Source organism: Enoplosus armatus, chromosome 21 (genome assembly GCF_043641665.1).
Source record: "Enoplosus armatus isolate fEnoArm2 chromosome 21, fEnoArm2.hap1, whole genome shotgun sequence".
In the NCBI taxonomy this organism is placed as follows: Eukaryota; Metazoa; Chordata; class Actinopteri; order Centrarchiformes; family Enoplosidae; genus Enoplosus; species Enoplosus armatus.
This window is the reverse complement of record NC_092200.1, coordinates 9,193,478-9,214,695: the sequence shown is the minus strand read 5'-3', so window position 1 is coordinate 9,214,695 and position 21,218 is coordinate 9,193,478. Positions and strand designations below refer to the sequence as shown.

General features: G+C 41.7%; 1 protein-coding gene across 1 annotated transcript; it reads right to left on the bottom strand.

Annotated features, from left to right (window-relative positions):
* Positions 1–3,305: 3,305 nt before the first annotated feature.
* On the bottom strand, positions 3,306–17,426 carry drd3 (dopamine receptor D3). Its single transcript, XM_070927907.1, has 7 exons — positions 17,124–17,426; positions 13,177–13,289; positions 10,787–10,923; positions 9,082–9,275; positions 7,114–7,179; positions 5,401–5,779; positions 3,306–3,606 (listed from the first exon to the last, which is right to left on the bottom strand). Exons 1-7 carry the CDS (start codon positions 17,406–17,408, stop codon positions 3,410–3,412), a joined length of 1,371 nt encoding a protein of 456 aa, XP_070784008.1. The 5' UTR covers positions 17,409–17,426; the 3' UTR covers positions 3,306–3,409.
* Between the last annotated feature and the right edge of the window lie 3,792 nt (positions 17,427–21,218).

The following is a 21,218-nucleotide window of genomic DNA, read 5'->3' as shown; positions in this document are numbered from 1 at the left end:
TATATATGCATATAGCTACACAGCATACACACTGACACATGCACAGATGCTTAGGATGAAGTGGAGGGTAAAACCACTTAAAATCAGTTTGCGTAGTGTTTTATCCTGATAAGAATATTCAGGGGTATAACTGTTTTGAGAGCACGCAGAGTCATGTCTTTTTCTATTTTTGCTCCACAGCAGAGAGTCTAAAGAGAGTCTTGCATGTACCATAAAAATCTATCCATTAAAAAATAATGTAATGTTCATACAAAGCCTTTTTAGCTTTATGTACAGATTTTATGCATTTCAAACTGGATTATTATCTTTCAGTCTGATTCAGTTTTGGGGGTTAAACTTAAAAGCAGACTACAAAGAAAGATTTGAAGGAAAAGTCTTAACATTAGAGGATATGCACACAGAGGTTCACATTAAAGACCTCAGATGTCCAGAGCCCTGTAGCTCTGTGAAGGCGTTAAACAAACCAGTAGTGCAGGAGTGCAGCTATAAGGACTTTGAACACTGTCAGTACCCAAGACTGAACCTGAAACTCTATGATGGTGGGTGAGTGCTTTGCCCCTGCACCTGTGTGTCTGACATCTACATGTATTGTGAAAAAGATAACTTCATTCATAAGCTACTTTGATAAACGCTTTATTCTACGAGTGTGTAATTTCCTATTGATTTCCTATAGATTCCTGGAAAGATCCATGTGATTTATTACTAATTATAAGGAAAACAGGAATGTCCTTGAATGAAAGCTCCATTAAACCTAATTAAGCCTAATTCTACACATGTTGAAATGTATGTTTGTCTGTAGATACATGTCACATTTATTCATGGTCAGCTGACCCACTGTGCTCTGCCTGACTGACTGATTATGCAAGCAATTAATTTAAATTATTGGAAGTGTATATTCCCTATAATTATTACCAGCTCTTTCCAGGAAACTTCTTGGAAATGATACTGAAATGGATGGACCTGTAAAAGAGAGCGTTTCTGCTACTTTCTCTTAAAATAAGGCACTGTCAACTTTTCTTTATTCTACAGATTCAAATGTCATTTTCTTGACTCTAGTGCAGCGATCTGCCTCTTTCAGTCTCATTTCTTGAAAATTCTTGAAACAAATCAACCTGTTTTGGAAACTGGTTTAAAATATTCTCCCTACACTGTCCGGATAAACCTCTTTTACGCGACTTAAGACACCTGAGAAGCTCCCTATGAGCTTGCATCACCTTCAGGCTAAAATGTAAACTTTGCACACAAGATGTCTTTTAATGTAAAAGGCTGATTGCCATGAAATTGGATGAGCACATACATGCTCCCAAAGGGATAAACTCTTTTGTTTTTAATGACCCTTTAACCTTTCCTCTAGCAGCAACTGAAGACAAACATTTTTTTAGCATCACTGCTGATAAAAATGGACAGCAATATCATCAGTGCGTTTGATCCATCGAGCTGCTTCATATTAATGGATGTAATGAACATTGTAGCCTCTGGGGATCTATACAGCAGCTCCAGGCCTGTGGGGCTTTAGGCTTATATGCAGCTCATTTACAGTAAGAGGTGAATGAGTGGTTGTCATTATTGTTTCTGAATGAGTGGATGTTATCTGGAGGCACCCTAAAATACACCTTTAATTAAATTCATTCATATTCAAATTCAATTAAAGAACAGAGGAGCAAACACTTCATCCCATCACCATGGAATCTCAACCTCAGTGTGTTTATGTCCTCATTATACTTGTGTAAATATGCATTGCTTTGAGTCTCGACGTTGTATTAAATATTGATTTCACTTGCATGAGATTTGAGAGGGAAAACATAAATTAATGCTATGGGTTATTGACGTTTGCGCCTTATGATGACCTCGAACTGGAGGTTCCACTCACATCACAGTGTCCATCCATAAATACAGACACACACGCACGCACACACACGCACACACACACACACACACACACACACACACACACACACACACCTGGTGTGTCATCATCATAAGCAGTCTCAATGGAACGAGGCTGAGTCGACGCAATGGCACAAAGTGTCAGGGGAGCAGGTGTTTATGCCTCTCAGAGAGCTTGAGTTTGTAGGCTTTCCTCCCCTCCTGCAGATATCCTCTATCCATCTACAGTCATCTTTGATCCTTGTTCTTTCAGTTCATTTCTGTCCTTTTTGGCTTTACTCCTTCCTACTCAGCTCTCCCATTATCCCTTATCTCGTTCTGTGTTCTTTCTCTCCAGATTCATCATCCTTCTGTGTCGCTGCTGCACCTCTTTTTATGTCTCCAAATCTCCCAATATCCTGTTCACTCAGTTTGGTTCCTCTCGTGTTCCTCCCAGAAAACCTAACTTACACTTCACCAGTATCTGATGGTGTCTCCCATCATCCCAGCAACATTCAGACATACACAAGCATACATGGGCTGTGTAATAAGTCTAGATAGATGATTGCAAGCCTGGAAAACGTTTCATAATTTGTTTTTATTTACAACACACTGCAGTATATGCCCACCATTCGGTTTACAATCCTGCTTGATTTGTTAAGATCACAAAGCTCCTGCCTTTATCAGCGCATCAGAACAGCCAGCAGGCAGCTCTAAATCACGGGACGTTTGCCAATAAACAAAGAGCCCCTTTAAAAAAAAAACACTGAAAATGTTTCCACTGTGCATTACACCAAAATCTCACATTTTTATTCTAATGAATCCACATTGAGCACAATGCCTCCACATCAATATAGTGTATAAGACGATCTTCAAAATGATGTGAGTCTTGGCAAGAACGAATACGATCCCTTCTGTGTAATTCAAGTGTAACGCCCTTGAAATTTGATTTGTGCATGCACTGGTGAGTAACTGATGGTGATGATGATGAAGGAAGGGGTGAGTGGGGGAGGTGAGTAACATCAGTTAATCCACACAGTGACGTGGCAGTGGGCCTCAGGACGAAGTGGCCCGCAGCTCCGCGATCAATTTTCCAGCCTTAAAAAGCTCCATCGTGGCTCTGAAGAGCTTCCAAACTTCAGTCCTGCACTGAGGAACTGTGCCAATGAGCACGACACATACTGTACAAGACATATCCACAAGAAAGTCCAACACTTTGTGCTATGAATGAGACTGTATGCATGTGAAAAATGTAAGTCTTATTTGACTAATACTGTTCAAATGGAATCCCAGCCCTGTTGAGAAACAAAAATTTTATCTGTTTTGAAGTACAAATCCTCTTCTGTTTGCATCTATTGACTTCTGTTTTATGCTTCACCTTGCTGCTGATGCATAACTCCTGTAGCACACAAAGCAGGTTTACATTCCTTGACAATGACCAGCGTACATGTGTGGTCACTGTTTACTAAATGCACCACGCCAGAGTTGCAGCACGAGTGCACAGCCTCATTTCCATTTCAATTTCCTGGCGCGCTTGTCTCCCTCAGCAGCTGAGGATCTTGATGAAGGCCCGTCTGAACTCGATGTTGAAGGTGGTGTAGATAATAGGGTTGAGGGCACTGTTGACATACCCCAGCCAGGTGAATGCACTGTAAAGCTCAGGAGGCACGTAGCATGTCCTGCAGTGGGTGTTCAGAATGTGAGTCACAAAGAAAGGCAGCCAGCAGATGAGAAACACCCCTGGAGCAGCCAGCGAGCAGAGAGGTATGGAGAAAGGACAAAACCGAAAACACAAGAGCAAAACTGTAAGGAATGGATTAAACAGTGTAACATAAGCTGCAAATGTTAGCATGCACGGCTAACTAGCTTACTTCCAACAGTACTAACCAAGCATTACTTCTAAATGAGCTAATAATGTAGAATAATTAATGTAGTCATTAGCTAACTACATTAAGTATTATGTGGAGTTACAGGTGATATTGCCCTGCTCAGGACTGACATAGTTCAGAGTAACAACTGAGCGATAATCCGTATATTAAGAGTTTGAAGGGTGACATCTTTCTTTAAACCTTTCCAAAACCAGAAACACTAGAGCAATAATTGTGTAAGAAATGGATTAAATTTGTGTTGGTCTTCTCTAACGTAAGCTGCACATGTTAGCATGCCAAGCTACAGTAACCAAGGGTTACTTCCAAAGCAGTTAGCTTATAATGTATAATGATCTACATGAATTTCAATGTGGGGTTACAGGTTATGTGAATTTCAGTTCAAGACTGACGCATCCACTGTGCAAAGATGCTACTATATCAGAGTTAGAGATAGCGGCTTATTCCTGCTCTTTAATTGTTTTGAGGAAGTTTACACTCCAACAACTTCAGCCAAACTTGCTACCTGAGAAATCGGTCCAAACAGGTTATGTTAGAACAAATAACACTGTAACCACAGTTGTACTAATAATACTGTACTATTAGTCTACCCAGCGCTAAAATACAAGAACAAAGTGACTTTTGTTTAAACCTAGCTTTAGCTTAGGTTTTCAGCATTATATTTGTAGCTATCATGTTCAAGTTCATTTTTAGTTAGTGTTAGCTAATTAGGTAACACAGCTAAATAAATCTTCCAGACAGTTTCAGCTGATGAAATCTGCAGTTAGTGCTACAGTTGGTCTGCTTTTCTCTGCTTTTGTGTCAAATCAAAGACCCATTGCTTCAAATATTGAAAGAATTTCGAGTGGTAAATCTGCTGTTATCATGTGTCGTGCTAGAAAGAAAAGCTTAGCAATAGGCATAGCAACAGGCTTGGCGAAGGGTTAATTAGAACACTTTTGGTTCCCAGTTAACCTGTACTTGTGTGGTGTTCAGACGCAAGTCTTGAAGTCACTTAATTTACCCAGCAGCAGCCAACAGGACATAGTTTACGTAGAAACAACTATGAATGCAGCAGCGTAGCTGAAACGCTCATTAAATTCAAGCACTATAATTGGGGTCACAACATCACAGCAAAGCAGTGGTCAGATGGCTGAAAGCAGGTGGGAAGTGGGCTGGACTGAGATCACTGTCTATGTGTGCAGCACAGCTTTTACTGACACCACTATAATGTAGTCAGACACCTCTGATTACATTTTTGTCAGCGAGATCTATGCTGTGCCAGAGCTAACTTGACCAGGCTTATAGCAACCTGGTTGATAATTGGAGCGTGCGGAAGCTGTGTCAGGAGCTACAGCGTGTGTCTGGACACACACTGTGAACCTGAAGCCAGCCAGACTTTTTTTTTGACATTTCAGCTTGATTTATTGTGGCTCTGCAAAATATGCAGCCAATGCACACGGAGTGGGTAAATGTGCCGTCACGAGAGCAGTACAGGTGACCAGGTACATACTGCAGAAAAGTCCATCAGAAACATTTTGAAGTAGTTGAAGTGGAACAAAGTAACTCGGTTGTATATTGCCTCTATAAATTGCCAGCATTAAGTGTTACCATGACATTTACATTTTAATTTCCTCTGCTTATCCTACTTAAGACAGTCTCCACTCACCAAGCACAATGGCCAGCATCTGAGTGGCCTTTTTCTCCCGTGCGTGCATGCTCCTGAATCGTGTATTGCTGATATGAGAATGAGGCACCGGCCGCAGGGACGTGTGTGTTCGTCCGTTGGACAGGTCCTTCACCTCGCAGCTCATCCTGACAGGAGGCCGGTCGTTCTGGTTGTTCTCCTCCGCCTCCTCCTCGTCCGCTCGCTCCTGCTCCAGATCCAGCTCGGTGCGGCCGCAGGAGGCGTGGCTGATGCTGCAGCAGTTCTGCGTGTCCACCGGGGGCAGCACAGAGTTCTCCACAGGTCCTGTCTTTGGGCGTTTGCGCCACAGGCATCCTGACAGGAGGTTGGGCTTGGAGGGACCTGAAGGCTCAACACTCTGCTGGCGGGACAAATGATACACCATCAGCCCACATATTTAATGTAATCACATTAGTTTTCTTGTAATAAAAAAGTTGTCATTAAAACTGCACTAAGTCATATTGTTACATAAACAATGGATCATGTGAAATGTGAAAGGTTGTAGGGATGAACCATCTTCAGACTGATCACCCAACAACTCTGCAGTTCCCCTCAGCTCTACGGAGTGTTTTAGTGTCTTTCAGCTCACTGTTTTGGTTTTCTGGCCTGCAGCTTTAGTATTTTGGTTCGTCAAGAAACACGAGTCTAAATGCTGCTGCTCAATGTATAAATAGCTAATTGTTTTCTAACTCAGTGTCATCTTGTGTTTTCTGCTGCCCCCAGTGGCCAAAAACAAATAAATTATTGCAGCTTTAATGTTTGAATTTTAAGTTATCCCAGTTCATCACTCTACCTTCTTATCCTCTTGAACTTCTTCTCCAGTGTAATATCTGTTGAAAGATTACCTTTATTTTATCCTGCATTAACCTCATGGGGAAAATATTAGAGGCTAAGAGCTACTCCAGACTCAACTACTCAGCTACAAAGTTGGAGGTAATGGCCAATACATGCCAGAAGTGCTGTTCAGACAGACTGAGAGCGGTGGAAAAGCACCTCTGCTTTAAGTTTTTAAAATCACAGATGTACAGTTAGCATTCAGCACACATCAATGCAGCTACAGTGTCTGTGTATTATCTGTAGATGCAAAATGTTGTTTATTTATTTATAGCCTTTTTAAATACTTCCACTTTCTAAAACATCAACAAATACAGCTCAACTCTCAACACTCCCTCTGGAGTACTGAGAAGCTTTAAGTATTCTAGCTCAGTTTTAAGTATTGTGCCATATGTATTTCCATTATGAGTTTTTATAGTCTTCTCTTACTCACACACTCATCTCATCACACATTTTCCTCAGGGGAAAAGTACAGATTGTTATTCCCTCCGCCTTTGAACAGTCTATAGATTATGCAGGTGCTGCAGTGCGTCACCCACAGACTTTGCTCAGCTGACTAGTGACCAGGTGACACAAGGCAACAAGCCATGCTTCATAATCACAATTTTCAGCTCCTTCTCAGACCCCCAGGCTGCGGCCACAGAGCGGAACGAGAAAACCTCAAGCGCGCGTCAACATACACACAGACAGACTCACATGAAAGGCTAAAAACAGAAGCACCTTGCGTGCCACCATGTCACAATACGCCAACACAGTCAATATGAGAGTTATTCAGGCATTCGGCTGAAACTAGAGCACTGAAAAAAATCAATTCAAGAATCTAACGGCTGTGTTGGAGCTCTAGTTTGAAATAACACCCACCACTTTAATCCTTATAGGTGACAGGTCTTGCTTTGCCTTGGGAGTCTCCTCTTGTAGGCAGGTCTCCTGGGGGAGCAGAGGGAAGTTCAAGATGCAGAATATTTTTCCAGAGAAATGCTCAATTCCCTCTTATCACACTTATAACAGCCCTTCCCCTTCAATCTGCAGGTACAGGACGTTTTTGCCATTCACTTGGAAACACATTGATTTATCCCAGAGGATGTTTTTATTAAACTTCAAACAAATCTTGTTGAGTGTCACAGACAAAATAAATTAAGAGAATTAGGATTCACTCGTCTGCTATATTTCCAGTCACTTTCACCTGAGCCAAACACTGTGAGACTCAATTACAGCTCAGAAACATAGTGACTGAAAGCCTCCTCCTCCATATCAAATATTCCTTCAGCTGACTGATTCAGAGTCCTATCATGTTATTTCAACACACTTTTCCATTATTTTCCATTATAACTCCCTCAGCCTAAACTCCTCCAGGGCTTGGATCTTATAACGGATGTCTCCACTCATGGATGAGATCCCAAAGAGGGGCTCAACCACAACCAATTATCTGTAACCTACTGTTAAAATAGAGGACTTGACTGTGGATTTGAGTGCAATGAAGAGGAAAAATGGACTGAAATTAATCCGACCACATTACACATGAAGCTCCTGGAGGTGCCAAAGCTGGACAAGTTACTGGATTGAATTATACTGTCTTTTTTTACACCATGTTTTAAAAATAGGGTAGATGCAGACGCACAGAACATGACCTGATGTCTCCTTGCCCGTGGTTAAAAGATAAAGCCGTCATTTGTATGATAGATGTAACTGGGTCAAATATTAGAGTGATGGATGTGATCAAAGAACCGACAGCTGGTTGATTTGCCCTGTAATGAGATATCCACCGTTTAAAGAACAGTGTCACAAAATCGCTGATAGTAAAAAATGAGAAGACATGATGCTTTTTAAGGACTAATATATAACTTACGCGCCTGGTTCACATATTTACATATTTATTGTTTCATTCTTACTTCATTTTTTCCCCCTGAAAAACCTGATATAGTTTTGTATAAATTAGCTCAAAGCTCCTCCTGATTAAATTGACTATTTTTAACCTGACAAGCCATTTTAATTAAGATCAGCTTCACAGTGATAGCCATGTCAACTGCTAATGAACTGAGCTTCACATTTACATTTCATCTTTGACCTGTGATCAGCTGAAAAAGGCCTCACACCAAATCACACGGCTTTTCTCTTCTATTAGTTGGCAAAGTAATATTCCTGAAGTTCTTCTGACATCTCCTCTGAACCATTTTACCAGTGACTTACAGAAATTCATGCATGTGAGAGAAACGGCAATTTTACTCAGTGTTTCTGACAGCAGCAATGTATTTTTATACAGTAATGGAACCAGTTATGAGGCTACGGAGGAGGTTTTGCTAGTGAGATATGTGTGCGTTAAAAGGAAAAGGAAAGATGAGCGTGTCCAACAGAAAAGGTGCAATATAAAGGTGAAATGTAATTTGCAAGTCATTATGAGTATGCATCAAGTCTGAAGTTATAAATGTTAGTAATTCATTAATAAACAATAAAAACACCATCAGGTCTACAGTTCTAAATGTTAACAAGTCATTAATAGTAATAAATATTAGGCCAGCAGCTCTAAATGTTAGAAAGTCATTAATAAAGGTTATTTATGAAGTTTGGTTCAGATCTATTCCAGAATCTAAAGATACAAACCAAATGTCATACTGGAGGAGGATAAACCCTAGCCACAACCTGGCAACCCAAAGGTAGTTGATATTAACCGCTTACACCTGATTTACAGAGCATTTGTAAATGATTAACCATAAATAAAAGGTATTCATTACAACTTACAAATCCTTTATGACGGGTGCCTTTTTAGAAAGTGGAACCATAACTCAGTAAAAGGAAAAACACCAACAAAAGGAAATTAAATAACAGTCTCACCACAGACGGCGGAGTTGAGCCTGGCTGCACCTTTCCGCTGGCCTGGCCGAAGGTGATCCTCTTCCGCCTCATCCTGAGGAAGACGTAGATGCGGATGTAGACCAGCAGAGTGACAATAAACGGCAGGTAGAAGGACACCACCGAGGAGTAGATCACAAAGTCGGGGTTGGAGATGGAGCACACCAACGGGTCGTCTGAGTCAGAAAGAAAATATCATTATGCAAAACAGCCTCAAAATTACAGGATAATAAAAGAGACAGTAGGCGTAATTTACAGCCAACCTCTGACCCCTGTGCATGCCCTCCATTTTGAAAATGACCGCTATGGCTTGTCCTCTTTCATATTCATCATACATACTGAATTGTACAGTGCTGCACACATACACTCACAGCGATGACAGAGATGGAGGTATGACTGATTTGGCAATAATTGTGCCATAAATTCAGGATAAGAGACCATTTGACATAATAATAATAGTGTATAGACCAATTACTCAATCAGTATTCCAGAGTTAAATATCTATCAGGCGAGCTAACGGTGCTGTAAATTGAAGTTTGAAAAAAAAACAAAAAACATGACACAGACTCTGACCCGAGCTAAGCAATGCATATTGCATGTCAGTGGCACGAGCAAACGAAGTGATTGGCCTCTCCCTGGATGTTCCCCTGGATCAATACCACATACCTCAATACACAGACAGAGAGATGGAAACAAGGACAGACAGATACAATCTATTTCTAGCCACAATCCAAACCACCTCCAGTTTCTAGATTCTTAGTATTTAGCCATTTTGTTAGGCACTGATGCAGCGTTTCAATCCATCTCTTTTGAGGGATAATGAAGGATCCTGGACCCGATGTGAGCCCATTGGTCCCTCCTTCCAACGCTGATGCGTGGTTGCATACTGACAAAACAGTGGGATTACTGCAATCACCAGCCATTGTCATGCATTGATTGTAAGTGGACTCCAAATACCTGCATCCCTGTGAGTAGCTTTACATTGTGTCTAACTAACGCTCCTCACTGTGTGCGTGCAGTCATGCATCTGTGCTTCTGGCTATTGAAATTAAAATAGCTACTGGTCTCACATTTCTATGTCCATTTTATTGTTTGGTAATTCTTCTTGTTCCCACGTCACACTGGCCAAATGCAGAAAACGTGATTTTGTCAGCACAGCAGTTTTTTCAATACATGGATAATCCCAAAAACATCCCTCAGAATCATCAGAGAGACACCATCTCTCCACCTACGGTAACCTAATTTAAACAGAATTCAGTGCATGCAATGTTCAAACATTTTGTTTTCAAATGGGAAGAATAAAAAAGCCTTATGTTATTGTGACTTGGAATCGTACACATATCATTCAAAGATGGTTAACTCCACTGCTAAACTTGTAGTCATGCTCCAGTTTGTAACACAGGCTCTCTGTCTCAAGTCTCATCATAGCTGAGTAGTACAGTCCTCCCCACAACTACCAAATTGACTCTGACATGCTAACTTGGTGGAGTGCACCTTTAAATCTAATTTCAGATAGCATTTCATGTCCCACTGCTGACCCTAAACGGCAAGCAGACTGAATTTTGACCCTGAATTTCATAATATCACAGTGCCTTCGTGCCTAGCAATCGACTCTGCGTATTGCATAACTCCACTCTTGGCGATGCATTTGGACAGGAAGATGAAGTCAAAATGTTGTTGACCTGACCTGTGGTGTTGAAACCAAACAGCAGCGGACAGGAGACGGCGAAGGCCAGGACCCACACGGTGGCAATCATCGTAAAAACTCTCTTCCTGGAGCGATGGGTGGTGTTGTACAAGACGGGCATCACCACCGCTGTGTACCTGCAGACACACACAGATTAGAGACTGTCCAGCTTTGAAAATGTGTGTGTGTGTATGTGTACAGGGGATAGGTGGTGACATTTGAATGAGGGGAAAAGAGCTGATATAGTACAGTAAAAGGGAATAATTAGAGGGTGAACTGGGCTTTGGGGATGCCAAGAAATGCACTGCTGAGAGAAAGTGGATAATTTAAATACCAACAATTGAGCAGCAAACCAGGCATTTCTATTTAGAAATGATTTGGGTATTCAGCAATATGCTTAGTTGAGCTTTGATTTAAGAGTTAATCAGCACACTATATGCCAAGAGTGTATAATGAGCCCTGGAAAAACTAGGTCCAGCAATGGCTCAGAACAAGCAGCAATTATGCTGGACCCCGACCCAAAATGGATGTGATGTTATGTTGTTTAGAGCCAGATAACTGCCATGATTGTTTATCCTCATCAGACTAATTACACTGCTTCCTCTCTGGGCAAAATGTAGGGCGAAACCCGGAGCACAGGCGTTCACTAAAAATACTCCCTGCTTTACTCCGTCTTTACCCTCCTGCCATGCTGTTGTCTGCTTAAATAAAAGCAGAGAGGAAAAAAGTGGTGTGGTAAAAAAATAATGTACATGATTTATTGATCAAATGCTGCTTTAAGTTACACTTTTAGTTGAGGATGAAAACAAGGCACCTCAGCTCTGCGTCGCCTCTCAAAATATGACCCAGGCTGTAAACACTTTCACTTCACCTTGAAGTTTGACGCAATAACTTCCTTTCAGGTGTATTTATTCTGCCTCTGAATGGCCTGGTTTGACTCTTCCTTTTAACAGGCAACAAATCCTCCCTGCTTTCAAAGCAACGACTGCTATAAACTTATAAATAAACAATGCTGTCACAAAAGTAATACGGCTGTGTTGTACAGTATCAGCGATGCAGAATGCCCCCGGTGTGTCGCTTTAATCTAGCATCTCACAGCGCGTGTGATGCTGTGTTGTTGACTCGTCTAATAATCAATCACAGAGAACCACGGGGCTCCAAACAATTTCATTCCTCAGAAGCAAATTATGCATTGCAGCCAAAAAACACTGCAGGACTAACATATATAGCAGCAGGCATGTAACCACGTGCAATTAACTGGATACAAAATATAGTAAAAGTGTTCATGAAATTAAAAAAGGGGGGTTAGATACATTTTACAGTACATGACGACGGCCCTGGGGCAAATATTTGCTTTTGGGCCCCTCTTGGCCTCCCACCCTCTCTTCACCGTGTCTCTTCATTGTCACTGTACCATGTTGCCTATAAGTTCCCCATTAATACCAGTTCTAGCTGCAGGTTATTCTGTGTATTAATTAATTTGTGATCATTTAAACCTGCAATAACAGATTATTTTGGCCACCAGGGGGCAGCAAAAACAAGTTGTGAACACAACATTGACTTATTAAGTTGATATGGTGAACTTGTTACCAAAGAGTTGCCTATTTACACATCAGTTATGAAACAACATCAATTGATTTGGAGTCATGTTTCTGGCCACCTGGTGAATGTAACTTTCTCCAATTTTCACCCTTGTTTTTTGGTCTCTACTAACTCCTAGTATCTTATGAAAGCACCCATCGGAAAGTCTTACTAACTGCAGAGTAAGACAAATACTCCCTCCTCTATACATGCTGTAGAAATACATTCCCATGACACCCCCAGTCCTTCTGTAGTACCTTATTCATTCAATGAAGTTGAACTCTTGATGCCTTGGGGTTATAAGTTCAAAGGCTCTAGAGGGCAATTAAATATTAACTGTGACACAAGAAGAAAACTAAGCCAATAAATAATGTAAACACTAGATGCACATCTACAGTAAAGGGTCATACTGATGCAGGACACAGGTCGTCCTGCATTAATGCAAACAAAGTGCACAGCAATTAGACATAAGCATACAAGTACACAAGTTTGAGCTTAGAACGCCAAATCAAAACCACATTGTACAAAAGAAATCACCTAATTTCCATCTCTTCCTCACTGTCTCTCACTCTGACGCACAAACACACACATACATCAAGAGGACATAAACAAGATGGGAAAATATTGTCTTTCTCCAGGAAGTTCTGAAATATCTATGAGGTGAGGTGAAGAAAAGAATAAGACCAGTAAATCTCACACGGATGACATTTATGCTGGAGGTGCCGTGGCAACATCTGTAGGCATACACAATAACTGCAGCACGAAGGTACACACACACTCTCACACACACACACACACTGCACACTCACCTGTCAATGCTGATAGCACACAGGTTGAGGATACTGGCGGTGCACATCATCACATCTAGCGTGACAAAGACGTTACAGTAGAGCCGGCTGAAAAGCCAGGCACCGCCGACCACCTGCACAGGACAGACAGGCATATTAACAATGCACACGTTTCTCTTCCCCTTCTTCACTGTGAAGTGTGAAGTACATGAACGCACACACTCATACATGTGACAGAACGGCAAGGAAGAAGGAAAAATGTTCACATGGAGACAGTTTGGCCTACATTACATGGATGGATATGGAAAAATAAGCCTGAGCTGCCATAAATACTGTCATATTCACCCTGATATATTGAACTTAAGCATGTATGCTGATAGGGATATTAATTATTAATATTATTAATAGTCCTCAGATAACACAAGCTGCTCTGAAATGGTCAAGTGTGAATGTTCTGTGATGATGGACAACAAACATAATGCTGTTAGTAAGTAACAAGAAAGTAGAATCCAGGGAACGTGTCAAACACAGGATCTAATAATCCTCAAGGGAGTTTCCAATTCGCAGAGAGCACATTAACCCCCAGCTAAAACAATAACACCCCAAACCATCCCCTCCACATCCACCCATCCACCAACCCCCCTGCTCAGATCGACAGGCTTTCACTTAGGCTCCATAATGCCTGGTAATAACTGTCTGACAAAGATAAATGGGATCCAAGCTCTATCGCCTGACTACTGAATCTCTTAAGTCCGAGATGGGAGTGTACGCCTTCTACACAGAGAGGCAGCAGGCACACATGGGAATATGCACAGGCACACACACACGTGTGTACAAAGATGGAAATAGACAGCAATCTCTCTCGCATAGACCAGAGTTGAAAGAGACAAGCAGATACACATTTATATTCGTATGCATACGAATGTGGAAGCATTCACTACTAACATTCATATCCAATCTAAAGACTAACCCTTCACAACACGCCTAACCTCTACACAAATCCCAATTAACCTAAACTCAACCCATACCCATATATAATCATTCTCATTCCATTTTTAAAAGGAGCACTTTTAAACATTTTACCCATAAGAATAGTTTGTACCACACATAGTGGCTTTGGAGGCACTTTGTCTACACATTTTTAAAAAGCATTGATTTTGAAAGATATGGATGTTTAGCAGACAGAGAGGGTGTAATCAATTAAACTATTCAATCTCATTATGGGAAGTGTATTTTTGGAGCTTTAACCATACGAGTGCCCCCAAATTTCTAAGCACAGTGTGTTCACATGGGAGAAGAGATAAAACTATAACAAGTATACTGCAAAAAATAAATAGATAAATAAATTGCAGACAGTGGTGAGACAGAAAGATCTTAGAAAACAGAAAAACTACAAAATGTATGTTGAAAAGTATGTTGATTTTTATATTCTAACTGCAAAAACAGTATTCTAAGATAATTAGTGTCGTGTATACTGTATACAATAATTTGTAGTATGGAATTGGGACTCAGCGTAGGGATAATCAGGATATCTCGGCCTCTGCTGCATCAATTCTGACCATTCTCTTTTTAATCTCCCCAACTCTATGGGAGTCCGTACTAAATTGCTGCAGTACCTCTTTAATTTCAATCCTAAACCAAATTCCTAACCCAAAACTAACGATTTAAAGAAGTGAGGGCTGAGAAAATTCCTCTTTTTGACATCTTCTTAAGTATAGAAATTACACCAGTACACACAATATATGCATGCAGACAGTACTTGTTTGTACTCGCCCCCACACATAAAGAAACACACGTGGGTATGAATTGAATCTTGTGTGCACAGTGTGGGAATATGATGGTGACTCAGTGGGGCTCTGCTGGCACCTCCTATTTGACTGTGTTTGAACATGTGTGATCCATACTTTCACAGCGGTGACGTGTGCTAATTTTCTTGACAAAAGTTGGAGGAAAAGAATGTTGAATCTTGTTTTCTGTCAGATCTCACTGTCTTCCATTTAATAAAACACTACCTGATAGAGGAGTAACCTCCGCATTACAAATGGAGCTGTTTCCATAGTCAGGTCATACATTTGCTGAGGCGGAGAAACATCATTTAGGATGAATTGTGGAAAGTGAGCGCTCAGTCATTGCTGCTGATACAACCATTTCCTTCAAGTACAAGTCATACATCAACTGTACCATCCAGGCGTAGGGTGGCTTGCTCAAGGGTACATGATTAGTACCTGCTGAAGGTGGTGAAAGTGCAACAAGCTAATCCCCCGTCCTTCAGATTAGAGCTCGCAGAGTGATGGTGCTCGCAGCTCTAGTCTTGGGAGTTGAAAGTCTTCGCCCCTTACTCTGAACTAATATGTTTTTTCTGGCCTTATCCAAGATATTACTGACCTTTTCACTCCTGCTAAATTAATGAATATTGTACTTTTGAGTCATACTATCTTTTAATGACCCGTTCCTTATGGGATTGTAAATCTCCCCTTTGAATCTGAAATGAAAAATGTAACACATGCTCTTACGGCATGACTGCTTGCATGGAAGTTAAACTCATGACTGAATCCCGTCGTGGTTCCTGGCTACATTAATTTACCTTTCATAGGATGTAATCATCTTTAATTTGCCTGCTTCTGCTCACTGAGTGTGTTAATTTCTTCGTTTCTGGTTGACCTGCCATTGAATCTTCTGCACACTGTGAGAAATAATGTTTTGTTTTGTGCTGACAGTGAGCAAACTTTGAGCAGCAGGGCCGCTGCTTATTAAACATAACTGGACTTCAACCAGATGATTTTCAGACCTCATGTGGGCAAACACCTGCCATTGAACAACACACTCGGTACCCCCAAGCTTCAAGGATGCTATTCCACCCACACCCATGCCTGTGCCTGTGCCTATGTGCTTATACAAAAAGGACACATGTTTAGTGCAGAGTTAAAATTAACAGCAACCATAAATAACAATTTGCCTAAGAGGTTTGATCAAAATTAGATTCACAGGTTTCTTCGTAAATTGAAGCTCAGCCAATTACCCAAAGCAGCTAGAGTCATTATTTGTTAATATCCAATATGTCCTTCAGCAATTATGCATAATCTACATGAATAGTGAAGCACTATCTAAACTACCTTTCATCATCATCATTACTGTCTCCTCATCACCCACACAGTTGTCACTACGTAATAAGCTGCAAATGAATCTCATCCTTTTTCTCTCTGACTGTTGCTCCTCTTTTTTGTTGCAAAAGTCCACTTTGCTTCGCGACTTCCTGTCCTTGTTCCTCTCCTCTCCGATGTCAGCCCCTCATTCACTGCCAAGCATCTGTATTTCAATCTCTTCCACATCGTCTGTACTTCCTCTCCACTTTCTTACCCTTCTTTCCTCTCTAGATCAGTGATTCCCAACCAGGGGTACTTGTACCACAAGGGGTACTTCTGCAGTTGATAGGAGGTCGGTGTACAAAAAACGAAAAAAGAAATCATGGATTAAAAAATAAACATTCAATTAGGATTACAAATTGATGTGATGCCAATCTTTAGTAAATTTATTGACTCAATAACCAGTAAGCTAGCAGCTACGATAAGTTGACAGCACGGTACTCACCTCCCATAAACCTGAGACAATTGTAGAAGGCCATGTTTTAGTTAGTTAATGGATAAACAGTTGAAATAGATTGCTAAAAGTAATAAATTAATGGCTGAAATTGTTAGAAAATGGCTAAACTGACGAACAGTTAGCTCACAGTAATGGATAAATGGTTGACATAGCTAAAAGTAATGAACACATGGTTTGAGGTCTAGCTTCTGCCACTCCAAGTGATCGAAATCCAAACTTAAAATAATTATTGTAACAACATCCACTTTGAAATAAATTGAAATGAACAGAAATGAAATGTGATGTACCCCTATACAACAGACAAAAAAGGTTGGGAACCACTGCTCTAGATCAAGGTTTTGTAAATACAGACTCCGTGACCTCCTCACCTCCAGGTACACGGCCCAGGGCATGACCAGCGAGGCCACCAGCAGGTCGGCCACAGCCAGGCTGACCACCAGGTAGTTGGTGGTCGTCTGGAGGGAGCGCTCCCTCAGCACGGCCAGACACACCAGCACGTTTCCAAACACGATGGCCAGGATGAGCAGGGAGTACAGCATGGCGTAGTAGTTACGCTCATCCTGCCCTGAAGCCTCTGAGCTCTCATTCCTCTCCTCCCATCCGAGGTGGTCCGATTCGTTCCAGAGCCGCTCTGCGCTGCTAAACATCGCCATGGAGGCGTCCCGGTGACATGGGAGGTGAGATGTTTGGCAGACCTACCAAAGGAAAACAGCATAGTTTGGTGTTAACTCATTCATCACATCACTTTTGGATTCTCATGCAAACACCTACATAGTATTTCTCACATCTCATTAGTAAGATGAAAGTGCAGCATATTAGGTGGTGGTGGCAGGATCATTTCAGGTCAAAGGCCTACTGGGAAACGTCTCCTTGCTCCTGGCAACAGTAGTCAAATGAGCAGTGATGTCCTTTGCTGTACACTGGCTCAAGTGTTTTAATTTTTCCTGCTGAATGGAAAACGGAAGCACATATCGATGCCTCCTTAAGATACGGCTCTCTGGCTCCCTCATACAGACAATCAACTCCATAAAGACTCAGCAGAAATTCATGCTCTTAACTGCAAACTTCATTGACATTGTGTAATGCGTTTATGATGGTTCCAGTCAGCCCTTCGTATACATCTCCTTCCTTCCTGTAACTGGATTTTAACACAACTAACAGAAACAGAAACTACAAAGCAGAGATGGTAACTTCAATGAGGGGCTGGCAGTGTGCCTTTGAGCAGTGTCAGTGAGGTTGGCTCATCAGGGAGGAGTAATAAGTCAGTGCTGCCACCCTGAGAGGTCCGGTTGGCTCTGGTCCCGAGCTCTGCTCCTTGCACTCCATCCTTCCCCTCATTAATTCCCAAACCTCGCTATCTGGCCCGAGTCCAAATAACAGCGCTATGGTGGTGCTCACACCTGTGCCTAGATGTTAAACAAACTCATCCATCTTCCCCCCCTCCCCACTTCTCTTTCTGTGACAGAAATAGGGAGAAAGACGCTCAGAAGGATCATTTTTAGCCCTGGCTCAAACCCAGGAGGCTTTTAAAGATTTCCTCAGTCTGTAATTCCACTCAGTTCCTCGGTGGCTCCAGTATCATATGATTGTCCACAAGAGAATCTGAAGAAGGGAAAACCAGCCACCGATACCAATCACCTTGAAGTCTCCTAATGGGAGTGCAGCACTGAGTTTATCACAAAATTAGGTGAGACAGGTCACGAGGAATGCAGATCATAAAACCACACCCATATAAACACATTAATTTCTAATCTGGGGGCACTGGATATGTGATACAAGGCTGCACAGTGCAACAGTGGATGGAGCTTGCTTGTAGTTGGAGATCAAGTGCTAATTGAAACTGACTTCCCTCTCCACTCTTTTGTTAACCCTTCATCAACCACCACCTGATCCTGCTCACTCAATGTCAATGTGCAGGACTCTGACCTCCTACAAGTGTGTGTGTGAAATGGGCATCTATGGACCCTCAAATGCAGGCGAGCACGCATGCATATGCCCGCATATGTATAGGCTTGTGTTGTGCTACATATGCCTGCATGCTCTGAAGCCACAAGGAAGGATGTGATGGAAGGAGGGGGGTGTTAGTGTATTTAACTACATATACAGCACATTATCACAAGGTTAATAATAGATTAATTGCGGATAGATTAACTGAGGTTTATGCAGCCAAAGACGACATAACTGACAGCAACTTTTTTTCTTCTTCCAAATGCATTATAGCTGCCAGGGACTCTTAATTGGCGCGAGTCAAACCTTAATCGTAAAATTCAATTAAACCCCGTGACAGCGCAACTTATCAGGCGTCACAATCACGCTTCCAGAAAGATTGGGGTCAAATATAGTCCACTAACACAGAGGACTAAACGATCCATTTTCTGACAGGTGATCATATGGTCACCTATCAGAGCGCATGCAGAATGAAACAACTGGCAAAGCAGCAGATAAGAATTTAATTTTAGGCATGAACACTGGAGCAGCAACAAGAAAACAGCATTTCAAAGGGGAGTTTAATGATGCTTTAAAGTAAACAGACGTGCATACCTGTTACTGTTTCCCAGTGAAGAATTCATCAGATGCCATCGAGGAAAAGCATCATCCGTGCAGAGTTAAAAGTTATCCGGTCATCGCGTCCAGCAGGAGAGCGAGGCGAGCGCTCGGTGCCATTGCGCGCAAGGCGAATGTGAATGTGGGAAGCTCACACATGAACCGCCGGCGCACTCACTTACTCCATCTCCCTCCCCAAGCTCTGCAGCTCTGTGACGGCCGGCAACACGCGCTGAGCTTTTTTTTTTTTTTTTTTTTAACACTTTGATTTTTGCAGAGACGTCAGGTGTCTCCCTTTGCGCGGTAAGTGATGCAGTTGAAAATGAAGGTGACCAATTACTACAACCAAAAGAAAATCTGTTTTTAATTCCAGAATAAAATAGTTTTTCCTTCAATATTTTGTTTAAATAATGACGCGAATGATCATATATGCTTGAGTTGCGTTACAATCCTGACCCATGGCTGTGTTCCTCAGCGTGACCCTGAACCAGTCTGGGTCGTGCTTTGCTGGAAGTGACATTCGTATAAAAATAGCCGAATGTTGTGCCTCATGAAACAACCAGATGAGAGGACCAGTAAGACCTACAGAGCTCAAATTAGGTCAGTCTGGGTCTATGCATGAAAAAAAAAATGTATAGACACACTCTGGTGGCTCTGGCGTCCTACGGGTCCCTTTCCAACCCCCTTTCACACAAAGAAAAAAACACCCTCAGTGCAGATAAGAAGTACCTTGAGCTTGTGTCTTATATCTCACATGCCCAGCCAATGTGCTTTGTTTTTCTACCTTCTACATGGCATTTTAAGATAAGAGTAACAAGCCCTACAGGAGCAGCTGCACACCAAACCAAGATGATGTGTACCAGGGGAAGATGTTTTTTTCTTTCTCTATCAACTAGTTCCAACTTGAAAAGAGTCCAATTTTATTGTAAAAAGTAGAGAAATTTCAATTTACATTCCTGTGGGGCTTGGTTGTATTTCAATGGGTTTTTTTAATCACTACAGTCAGTTGGGAGGTAAATGAAGACCACATAGCTCACGTTTCCAGATATTTTTAAACTTCAATGACGGCTCATGCACAGCCTCCCCGTAGATTTCATTACAAAGTTTCCTATAAAGTGCATTTTTAAAAAGAGCAGCAGGAGGTTGATGACCTGCTCAATGTAACTGCAGCAGCTGACAAACAGCCCTAAACGCATAATTTTTCACCACTAACCTGCTGTCAGTTTGAGCATTAACTAATGTAAAAGTGTCCAAATGTCCTTGGTGCTCATTGGAAAATTTGACCCATCCCTCTTCTCCACAGCAGCACGCCGGCAAATATCTCCTGTGCAGTGCAGAGCTGGAGAGAATCCTAACACACACTGTGGCATGAATCCATACATTTGAAACTTGACAAAATGGATGGTGTGTGGCATCCATAACAAACGCTGAATTTTGACTTTGGACAGTTTCTCCACTCATTCAAGACATGTCCAATAAATCCAAAAGTCCCTTGCAGTCCATTCATGTACATTATGTAACATTCAGGAAATAAATCTGAGTCTCTCCTACATGAATGGCAGGATGTGCATTGTTTTCTGGAATGGGTATTTCCTCACTGACTTGGTGATTTATGACACAGAGTTAAACCTGTGCAAAACATAAAGGTGGTTTTGAATATAGGCACCTGAGAGGATCAACTCTGTATGATCTGTATAAACCCACCCTTTCCCTCCCTCCACACAGAGATCGTAAACAGAGAATTGATTCCTCCACACACACACAAACAGACACATACACCTGATGTACTGTTGATGTTTTGCAAATAGCCCTGATGAGGGCGAATAGGATGGAAAGGTGGAGGATGAGGTGGGATCTGTGCTCCCTCTGAGTGAGGGATACATGGACCTTGTGGAGATCTTGCTCTTGACAGCTGCTCT

Excerpts from the sequence above, each read along its gene's own strand:
- drd3 (XM_070927907.1), bottom strand. The coding sequence starts at position 17,408 with ATGGCGATGTTTAGCAGCGCAGAGCGGCTCTGGAACGAATCGGACCAC. Across the intron at positions 9,276-10,786 it reads GTTTGGTTTCAACACCACAG|ACGACCCGTTGGTGTGCTCC; the intron begins GTCAGGTCAACA and ends TTTCTGACTCAG. Across the intron at positions 5,780-7,113 it reads CACCTATAAGGATTAAAGTG|CAGAGTGTTGAGCCTTCAGG; the intron begins GTGGGTGTTATT and ends TTGTCCCGCCAG.